The 11,283-nt window shown below is 44.0% G+C and overlaps 1 protein-coding gene across 1 annotated transcript in view; it reads right to left on the reverse strand.

Annotated features, from left to right (window-relative positions):
- AAR2 (AAR2 splicing factor homolog (S. cerevisiae)) overlaps window positions 1-10,030 on the reverse strand; it is a 19,995-nt gene extending 9,965 nt beyond the window's left edge. Inside the window, exons 1-3 of the mRNA XM_012637693.1 lie at window positions 9,992-10,030; window positions 6,566-7,378; window positions 2,685-2,914 (exon numbers count right to left, since the gene is read on the reverse strand). Coding sequence (XP_012493147.1) covers window positions 2,685-2,914; window positions 6,566-7,313 — 978 coding nt within the window. The 5' untranslated portion in view covers window positions 7,314-7,378; window positions 9,992-10,030. The remainder of the gene's footprint in view (window positions 1-2,684; window positions 2,915-6,565; window positions 7,379-9,991) is intronic.
- Between the last annotated feature and the right edge of the window lie 1,253 nt (window positions 10,031-11,283).

The following is an 11,283-nucleotide window of genomic DNA, read 5'->3' on the forward strand; positions in this document are numbered from 1 at the left end:
GCTAGGATTACAGGCGTGAGCCACCGTGCCCGGCACAGACAATATATTAATTTCAGCAAACACAACCTGTGCAATATAATAGTGGCAAGTATTAATACAAAGTAGGCTAAGAGTATGGAAAGAAAGAAAGAGCAGACAGACGAGGGATGGCTTCACAGAGGACACCTTGAGGGCACGTCATAGGATGAACAAGTGCGTACCAGGCAGAGGGAAAATCAGGTTCAGCCAAGAAGGTGTGAAACATGAATAGAAAGTCTTAGTTATGCGAGACGAAAAAGTCCTAGAGATCCGCCGGACAACACTGCACTTAAAGTTAATACTGCACTGAACACTTAAAATCTGTTAAGAGGGTAGATCTCATGTTGTATGTTTTTCACCATGACTTAAAAAAAAAAAGAAGAAGAAGAAAGAGCATGGCCTGTGTGGGAGCCTGCAAGGAGACCACCGTTGCGGGAGTTGGCAGGAGAAAACAGAGCGAAGGAGGAGAAAGCTGGAGAATAGGATAAGAAATCTGATCAGAATAGGCCTTGTGACCAAGGTTCGGGCTTTTAGTTTTCTAGGCAATGAGGAGCCACAGTGAAATAGAATCTGAGCTGCATTTTGGAGCAGCAACTCTGGTGGCAGTGTTTGCTGCCACCAGACAGATTGGCTAACAGGGGTCAGCATGGAGGCTGATCAACTCTGATGCCATCTAGGATACAACAAGGCCTGCACTAGGGAAACGGAAAAAGGGGCAGGACTGCCTTCTAAAACACTCACCACTATCTGGAGTTATTTGGTTAGTTCATTTGTTTACTTTCCCAAAATATAAGTTCTAAGTCAGGGAGTCTATCTTGCTTACAGCTATATTCCTGGGTCTACAACAGGGCCTTGTATACAGCAGGTGCTCAGTAAACACCTGCTAAATCAATGAACGAATCCCTGAGGGCAGGAACTCTGGCTAACTCATGTATGTATTCCTCAACACTTTCAGTAGAATGTATATAAACAATGCTCAAAAACGTATTTTTTTTTAAAGGTGCATGCCCTGGATTTTTCCAAATAATGCATCAAATTTTCTTGGTGAAAAGTCCAAAGATAGAATTTTTCCAACCATCAGCTTTGCACAACCCACGTGGGCATCCAGCAATCCAGCTGGGTCCTTTCTGCTTTGTAAATAATAGCTGGCAACAAAGCCTGAGCAATTAGAGCTCAGCTGTTGGTTGTGCTAACAATGGTCAGGACAGCCAGGGACACTATGGCCCCCTGTGTTTATGCCTCCCGAGGGTAGCGCATCATTCCCTTTGGCTGCAGCCACTGCCAGAGGCATGTTAGCAAGTAGATGCCTCCTCACACTGCCCTGAAACCCACAACCAGTACCTTTGAGGGATGGATTTTCCCCACAGAGGAAGGATCAAGGGATTGAATTTCTCTGTTATATCAAGAACCAATAAAAGGGGAGTTTTATAGCTCTTGTGAAGTGGGATACACCAGGCTCAAGCAATCAGCTTGACTGACTCACCCCCATGGTCTGCAGAAGTCCTCCAACTGCCAGTTTTAAGTCAGCTGCCTGCTCAAAGGGACTCTTCCAACAGTCATTAGTTTTAGAATAGCGTTCAATACCTCTGCGAAAAAAGTCCCTGAGGGTATCTCCACTAATGTCAGTCAAAAATCCTTTCTGGGAATCCATACTGAATTCGCAACACAGGGGCAGGAGCACAGGCACTAACCCAAGACTCAGGCATGGGTATAAATCCAGACTTCCGCTTACCAGCTGTGTGACTTCAAGTACATGATTTAGTCTCAGTTTTCTTATTTGTAAAATGGGGATGATCCCCTCTGCCTTACAGGGTTCCAGAGAGATTAGACGAGGGAACCCACATAATATGATAAATACGGTGCTTGATACCCAATAGGCAGTTAATGAACGCTTGCTCCTTTCCTTACGGGGTGGGAGAGGAAGGTTAGTGAACAGCCACCTCGTATGGGACAAGCCTCATGGGGTCTCACACACAGGGAAAAGAAAGCTCATGGGAGAGAAAGTATGGAAACCGACAGCAGCTTCTGGCTCATCTATACTTGAAAAAGTTACACAATGTGAATGACAGAGGCTGTCCCAAGTACATAAAGAAAACTAATCTGTTTGCAAAGGGAGGAAATAGCACAGGATGAAGATTGTAAGTTGTTTGAAGCTTCTTTCCGAATTACCACTCATAATGAAAATTTAATTGCCAAGTTAAAAGCAAATTTCACTTTTTCTGTCAGAGAATCTCTGTGGAAACTGGCACATTTTGTTTGAACAGGAAATCAAAGTTACTTTAATGCTTAAATGAGATCTAAGGAGCTGCAGATGTTTCACTGGGAATAACAAGCTTCAAAACTCTGCTTTACGGGGTTGCAGCAATTCATGGCTATAGGGAGAAAGAGAAGCTTTTTTGAGCTAAGTAAACCAAATGCGTGGAAGGGATTCAAATCACAAGTATCCCAGTGCTGGGCACTCTGGGGGCAAGGTGGAGAGGGTGGTACAGAGGGTCACTGGCACAGAAGAGCTTACAACTGAGTTGGAGAGAGAGAACTAGGAAACATCTCAATACTAGGAAACTGAAATTAAGAAATCTTCGAGTCATGGAAAAATAGTGAGAAACAAAACACATACCCTTGCCTTAATTCTGACCCACGTGAGTGTCAGCCAAAACACTGCTCACCTGTAAGGTGCTGGTGAGGAAGTTGTCTTGGGAAACAATGTCTACAAAGAAGTCGGCAGGGATCTCACCAAGCTGGTGGTACAGGAGGGAGATGAGATTGCTGTAGAGGTCGTGGTGCTTCACCATGGCGGCTTCGGACCGGCACAGGAGGTTGAGGAGCCGCTTCCAGTGCTCAAATGCCTCGTACACGTTCCCCAGCAGGAAGCACACAAAGGCAAACTGGAGTTCACCTGCAAGGGGCACAGAGGAGAAATGATTCTGGGGACAGGAGGACCAGCTGACACTACCCTTCACTGTTCACAAGGCCGTCAATTCCACTGGACCTCAGCAATGGGTGACCTTTTATCCTTGTCACTCCTGCAGAGGCTTGTATGGGATTTTGCATCTAGCAAGGTACACAACAAATGTTTGCTGAACTGCTATAAATTCAAGCCATGTGAGACCAAACTGTGGCTTTGTCTTTCTGTAAAATCAGAGTGCAAGAGAAGAGACAGTCCTCGTATTTGCCTGACATTTTAAAAGTTTACAAAATGTGTCCATGGACATTATGCCAAGTGGATCCCAAACCTGGCTGCCCATCAGAATCACTAGGAGAGCTTGTTGAAAGTAAAGCTGCCCAAGCCACACTCTGTGATTCTAGTTGAGGAAAGATGATGGGGCCTCAGTTTTTGTAGCTCTAACAAGCTTCCCAGGTGATTCTGATGTAGACAGTCTACTCCAAAGTTAGGGAAATGCTACACTATACCAGGAAACCTTCAGCCCAACTCCACAAGGTGTTCAGGGAAGGTGGTATTTGCCTTATTTTATAGATGAGGTCAAGGGCTTGCCCAAGCTTGCACATCTAATGCGTCACGATATGAACAATGGAAAGATAAAACAAATTCTTTATTGGGTAGGAACAGTTCTAAAAACTCCCACAACAGGAAAATTTGTGATTACTTATTCCAGGGTTAGCCTTCCAGCCAGATTATTTTTGTTTGTTTAATCACAGGGCTCTGTGATTTAATCTCTATGAGCAGTCTGGTGGCTAAGAGCATCGGCTCTGGAGCCAAACTGCCTGGATGCAAATCTTAGCTCTATCACTTAGCAGCTGTGTGACCTTGGGCAATTTACTTAATCTATTTATGCCTCAATTTCCTTATTTGCGGGTTGTAGCAAAGATTAAATGAATCGATACAGTACATGTAAAGCATTTAGAATAATACCTGGCACAAAGTAGCACTCAAAAAGTACTATTTCCAGTTTCTACCAGATGCCTGTCTTAAACAAAAAGACCTGATGATCCAAAAGCCACTGTCCCTGGGCAAACAAGTGGGTCTCTGGTTGCCACAGCTATACTGCAGCTGATCACATTCTCTTTGGCTTCAAGGGTGGCTGTATATTTAATGAGGTATAGATACATGTGCACCATAAAAAGAACAGATGCACTTGGACAAGGTGGCTCTCGCCTGTGATCCCAGCACTTTGGGAGACTGAGGCAGGAGGATCAATTGAGGCCAGGAGTTCAAGACGAGCCTGGGTAACAAAGCAAGACCTCTGTCCTCACAAAGAATTGTTTAAAAAATTAGCCAGGGCTGGCTGCAGTGGCTCTTGCCTATAATCCTAGCACTTTGGGAGGCCAAGGCGGGAGGACCATTTGAGGCCAGGAGTTCAAGACAACCTGAGCAACATAGTGAGACCACCCCCTACCCCCATCTCTACAAAAAAAATAGAAAAATTAGCCAGGTGTGGTAGTCAACTGCTGTAGCCCCAGTTACTCAGAAGGCTGAGACAGGAGGATTGCTTGAGCCCAGGAATTTGAGGTTGCAGTGAGTTATGATGATGCCACCACATTCTAGCCTGGGCAACAGAGTGAGACCCTGTCTCAAAAAAAAAAAAACAACAAAACAAAGAAAAATTAGCCAGACATGATGGTCAAAACCTATAGTCCTAGCTACTTGGGAGGCTGAGCTGGGAGGATCGCTTGAGCCCAGGAGTTTGAGGTTGCGGTGAGCTATGATTGAGCCACTGCACTGTAGCCTGGGTGACAGAGGAAGGGAGATCCTGTCTCAAGGGAAAAAAAAAAAAAGAACAGATGTGCTTAACACCAAGTACCTCTTTAAATACACAGCCTTCGATTTCTGTCACCTCCAGATACCTGGAAAAACTAGTTCCCTGTTTCTAAGCTTGTGGAACTAAGTTTGATTTGTATGAATAGCTACCTGGGTCTACATATTTTAGACATTTGACCAATATTTTCAAAATATAGTCAAATTTTCTTTGATTAATAGAGGTTATGATTTGCTTCTTCAGCTGGCTTTACCTGGTTAGGTTGTGAAACTAAATATTAGCCAATTCTTTCATTAGGAGCATTTATTTACTGGAGCACTTAAATTTGTGCACTTCTGATCTTGTCTAAAAGTAAATTGATATCAGAAATAATTTCAAAGAGCAGTCATGTAGATTCAAAGTTATCCCTGTAACAGACCTTTTCACAAGGTATATTTTGAAGAACTGAAATTTTTTAGAGGTAGAAAAATAGGATTTCTATTCATTTTTAAGCCATAATTTCAAGTGTTACTACATGAAAATATTAAGTAATGCATTAAAATGTATCCATTAAAATAAATGTCCCTTATTTCATCAGCAGAGCCAATGGTATAGAAAGTCCTATAATCAAATTTCTAGCCATACTTCCAATAGGAAAATATGTAAATAATCTGAACAATTTGGAAAAAAAATACAAAGCTGTAAAGATAAGACAAATGTTTGCTGTCACTAGTATTTAAGAAATAGAAATAAAAACAGAATGCCATTTTTCAACCATCCAATTGGAAGAGGACTTTGCTAAATTACATACTCCCTGTCAAAGGTGATGGGCAACTGCCTCCTATCAGGTGGCAGAAATGCAAAATCTTCTCCTGGCAACATGCACACTCTGATGCAACAATTCTAACCCTAAATGTATGCATAAGTTCACACAAGGATGTTCATTAGATGATATTTATAATAAGGAAAAATATGAACATCTTAAAGGTCCATCAAGAGAACTGGTTCAATAATTAGGGAACACTAAACAGTCACTAAAAAGGAGTGACTATTTCGGTGACATGGGAAAATGCTTATTAAAGCAGATAACAAAATAATATATTAATACTTTACTCCCATTTTTGTAAAAAGTCATATATACACATAAACACATATAACTGAATTTTTAAAAGACTAAAAGGAAATATTAAGACATAGAAATAGAGAAGACTAAAATGAAATACATAGAAATATATAGAAAAAAAGGAAATATACCAAAATACAAAAATTTATTTCTAGGTAGTGGGATTTGGAGTAAAATTTTTGTTTTTATTCTATGATGAATATATATTATTTTTGCAATAAGAGGGGAAAGTAACAATAGAAGCTGTAATGACTTAAAAAAAAAAAAATCACTGTCCTGGTCTAAGCCAGTAGAGAGACCAGCACCTTGAGAGTCAGGGACAAACTGAGGCAGCAGGGGAGAGGCTACTCCGAACACAGGTCTGACCTAGGAACCAGGAGCCTGGGGCTCTGGTCTCAGCTCAACCACTCAGTCGGCCAAATCTTTTCCCTCCCTCGCCAGTTCCCAAACACAGGATTATCTGCACCAGGTTCCCTAGGATTCTTGTTTATAAGATAGACAGACAGACATAAATTGCTGGAGACCCCCTGTAGATCTCCTGAATCAAAATCTCCAGGAGTAAGGGTAAAGATATATCTGTATCTTTAATGAGTATTCCAGGTGAGTCTGCCTCCCAGCCAGGTTTGGAACCCACTGGACTAGATTAACACAAGACATACTGCCTATTCTAAAGCATCTCTATGAATATCCTCCCCTTGGCCCACTCCCAAAGAGCCTTGCTCCTTCTCACCAAGCACATCCTGAGGGCTGCTGGGGAACTGCTTGTTGAGCACAGTCTCGAGGGCATAGCTCAGGTCCATGCTGTGCCTGGTTATCTCTGCTGGTGTGGCACCTGCTGGGAACATCTGTTTGGGCAGTTCTGAGAAGCGGATCTCTGTCCCAGCTCTGGGCTTCATTTCAGGCAGCCGAGCCAGGCCCTCTTGGTAGCTTTTGCACTCAGTGCCACAGCGGGGTAGATTCTGCCCTGCCCGGTCCTTGGTGTGCTTCATGGAGAGCACGGGTAGCACATCTGAGAAGGCACAGATCTGCCGGCTCTCAGGCTGCAGCCTCTCCATTGTGGCCTCACTGATGAAGTTGGTGAGTGAGATCCACTTCTTGAGTGTGGCATATGGGTAAGGTCCCAGGAACTGGTCCAGCTCCTGGAGATTGGCCCTTATGGCTTCCACTTCAGACTCTGGGACTGGGGACAGGTCTACCTCTTCCCGGACCGCATTCCAGTGCAGGACTGTCAGCCCCCGCTGCTGCAGGCTAAGGAAGAAGCCCATACGAGGGCCCACCTCCCTGGGATTGGCCTTGTCCACAGAGCTGTAGTGGAGGAAGTGGATGCCTGGAGGGATCATCTTCACGCCCCGGAACTTAGGCCCCACCTCCCAGGAGTTGTAATCAATGCCAAACTCCGTTCCCTTGGGCATGTTCAGGATGACCACAGTGGCCCCTTCAAAGAAGAGGCACTTGGCTAGCTCAGGATCCATCTGCATGGCAGCCAGGGGGCCAGAGGTGGCTGACCAAAAGGAGAACCCTTCTTCCTTATCTTCCAGAACAGCTGAAAAAGAAAGAAATCAGAGTTAATCAGAACTTTGGGAAGGATGCTTTATTTGCTGAGCACTCTCTATGTGGCAGATATTGAATTACACTCCTAACACAATTATCTCTCTTAATCCTCATGACAACCCTGAAGACAACCCTGCATCCATTTTATAGATGATGAAAATGAGGATCAAAAGGAAAAGGATTTTTGTGTTTTGGATTAATGAGCAAGAACACTCACTTCACAGCTATAAAGACACCAGTTAAAGAAAAGCAATATGCTCAAGGTCACACAAGGATCCAAATTAGATTCTGTGTACCCTGACCTGGAGGCCGATGTTCTTTCCACTGTCTGCTCCAAGGATTTTCTCTCAGATCTCTCTTAAAACAGAGGATGACAGTGGAAAAAGCCTTCTGGTTCCTTTTAAACTGTAACTATGCCTAAGTCACATCTTAAACTATAATTCTGTCTAAAAGCCATCACTGGAGAGTCCCAGAAGATTTAGGAAGAATGATTAAAGCAACTATATACCCAGTTTCCTGTAGGCCTCAGGGAAGGCCCAGAAATAAATACAAAGTAGAAAGTGGAAGCTAAGTATCTAAAATCTACAAAAAGTTTGGGGAGTGGAGAGCTTTCCCACCACAAATCCCCCTTCTTCTTTTACTCATTAAAAAACCTAAACTCCAGGGAGTGAAACAACTTCCCAAAGGGTCCACAGTCAGTGGCAGCTCTGGATCATTTATCCAGAATGGATTCAGGTGCCAGAGCTGGCCTGGGATCAGTAGTTAGAAGAAAAAGAGCTTAGAACACTTATTTTATCTACTTCTGAACTACCCATGAGGACACACTGATAAAACCTCTGTAAGCATTGTCTCTGTGGTATTTCCAAGAATGGTTGGAACATAAACTAATTTAAACCAAATCATTATCTACCCTTCTAGTCCTAAGACATCTACCAATCAATTCAACAAATACTCACCGAGTGCCTGCATTATGCCTGGATCTTTGCTGGGCCCCAAAAGAAATATCCACAGAGTAAGACAGTCACTGCCCACTAAGTACTTCCAATCGAGCCAGATGTACAAATAGGACCCCAAAATTTCACAAACAGAAAAATCAGCTGTCTATTTACTCTTTGTAGCTTAAAAAAAAATACAAAATAAAACGGCATGGAAAGATCAATCCTTTTCCAAAAATACTAAGAGCATATCTTTTCATCTTTACCAAAACTACAAATGACTAACTGTAAATCAGCACTTTTTTTCAAACTGCAAGCCACAACCCATTAATGAGACAAGAAATCAACTCAGAAGGTCTCTACCAGCATTACTTTTTTCAAAATGAAAAGAATAGGGACAGATGGCTCACACCTGTAATCCTAGTGCTTTTTAAGGCCAAGACGGGATGATTGCTTGAGACAAGAATTTAGAAACCAGCCTGAGCAACATGGTGAGACCTCATCTCTATGAAAAATAAAAAAATTTGTAAGGCTCCTAGCTACTTGGAAGACTGAGGAGGGAGGATTGCTTGAGCCCAGGAGTTTGAGGCTACAGTGAGCTATGGTGGCACCACTGCAGAGATCCTGTCTCTAAAAATAAATAAATAAAACAAAAAGAACAAAATTTGTTAACATATCAGAGTACATCATGAGTAGCATGGCTAAGTATTGTTTTCTGAAGCTTTGTATGTGTGTATGTTCGGCTGGTTGTAACATAAAATGTACTTGTTAGGGCCGGGTGTGGTGGCTCATAACTATAATCCCAATGCTTTGGGAGGCCAGGTGGGAGGATTGCTTGAGCCCAGGAGTTAGAGACCAGCCTGAGCAACATAGTGAGACCCTGACTCTACAAAAAATAAAAGCCAAATCAGCTGGTGTGGTGGCGCGTGCCTGTAGTCCTAGCTGCTCAGGAGGCTGAGGCAGGAGGATCGCTTGAGCCCAGGAGTTTGAGGTTGCTGTGAGCTAGGCTGATGTCATGGCACTCTAGCCTGGGCAACACAGTGAGACTCTGTCTCAAAAAAAAAAAAAAAAAATTTAAAAAACAATACATATATTCATCTCCTCAGTAAAACTTCCTTAACCCGGGCCAGGTCAAATCTCCTGTGATAAACTTCTACAATGCCTTGTACCTTTCCATTTAAATTATCAGGCTGCAATTTTGCATGTGTGATTGAGGGCCGTCATCTCCACGAGATTTGAGTCCTTTTGTATTCGTAGCACATATTAGACGCTTAGAAAACACTTATTTAATAAATATATGATATTCATTTTGTAGATGATAAACAAAGGGGAAAGACCTTATTGGAAATCACAGAAAACAGGGCAGAACTAGTTCGGGTGCAGCCAAGGTCTCCAGCCCCCAAGTTCTGAAGTTAAGAGAAAAGTGAAGTTACTCTGTGTGCCCAGGGAAGCGCCGGCGACGGTGCCTATGGTGATGGTCTCTCAGGGAGGAAGGCCTCCAGAAACACCAGCGTCCCACCACCGGCCCACAGACCGAGACGCTGCCGCCGCGGCGAGGTGGGCCTAGTGCCAGGCACTCCGCGATTCTGAGCCGAAAGGGATGTGGCACCGGCCACACACACACACAAGGAAATCAGAGGAGGAAAAAGAGGCCAGGAGGCCGAACTCACCGTTTCGCCGTACCTTCGGGTACCGAGGTAACGCACCGGAAGCTCTTCCGCTTTGGCGCCGGACAGGAGCAACAAAGAAAGCGGCCGGGCGGAAGCCTCGGTCGCGGGAAAAATGGCCCGTGGCTGCAGGTTCCGCCTGATCGAATGTTGCCTTTTGCTAGTCTTAGTTTCTTGTTTTAGCTTTTGAATTGTGAATAATAACTTTCATTAAGCTATGCATTTTATATCCCCATCCAGAAACACATCCAGCAGCCATAGTCCTCTGGTCTCAAGCAGTCGTAATCACTGAAGCATGGTCAAGGTCATGGCTACCCAGTAGCCAGTCAGGTTCTCAGTCATGGTCCCAGTCAGCCAATCTCTACCTGATCACAGTGTCGCAGCTGCCAGTCACACTCAGCCCTAGGGGAGAGCCTCTGAAACCCAGCCACCAGCCCAGAGAGCCAGTGGCAGCAGCAGCAGAGTCACCACATCAGTCCCTCCCATCGTGATCACTCATTGTCCTACAGGCCCAGTCTGACATCTCAGTCAGGCTACAAACACACACCTGTTTCCCTGGACCCTAGCACAAATCCAGGCACAAAGACTCAGCTCAGTACTTATATCATACGTTTAATTAATAATCACAGTCATTTGGTATTAATAAACGATTTCTATTTGTGGGCCTGGACCTGTGCTAGGTCACTCTATTAGTCAACATTCCACCAAAGAAGCACAGCCAGTAGGAGATACATATTTAATAGTAAGTGATTATTGCAAGGAATTGGATTATGTGATCCCGAGGGCTGGCTAGGCAAAATCCATAGGGCAGGACGCTTGGATATTGTTTCTAATCCTTACAACTAACCCTAGTAAGTAGATACCAGTATTCCCAATTTATAGAAGAGACAACCGAAGTTCAAAGAGGTATTACACAGCGAGAGAGTGACAGAGCTAGAATGCAAACCAAGGTCTGACTGGCTGTTCTTGTCTCTGTGCTGCTGCTCTTTAGCTTGTCTGTCACATTTCCTTAGTGACAGCTGGACCCACCAGTCTGTCTCAGTCAAAATTCATCTCTTAGTGGGTTGCAGACTAGACTGGGCCCTGTAGTCATGGTTAATCACAATGAGTTGCGGCAGGATTAAACAGAGACAGCTTCCATCAGTCACAGTCATGCTTATCACTTTCAGCCTGTCCTGTCAGTTTCATTTCCTGCATGAAGAAGCTCAGCTGCCTCCTCACCCCTCCCCACTCCTAGTCTTAGATGCTGAGCTCTGTGGTCTGGTCTCAGAGCTCCTTGTTCCAGGTGAGCTCAC

This window comes from Propithecus coquereli, unplaced genomic scaffold, assembly GCF_000956105.1.
Source record: "Propithecus coquereli isolate 6110/MARCELLA unplaced genomic scaffold, Pcoq_1.0 Scaffold122, whole genome shotgun sequence".
Taxonomy (NCBI): domain Eukaryota; kingdom Metazoa; phylum Chordata; class Mammalia; order Primates; family Indriidae; genus Propithecus; species Propithecus coquereli.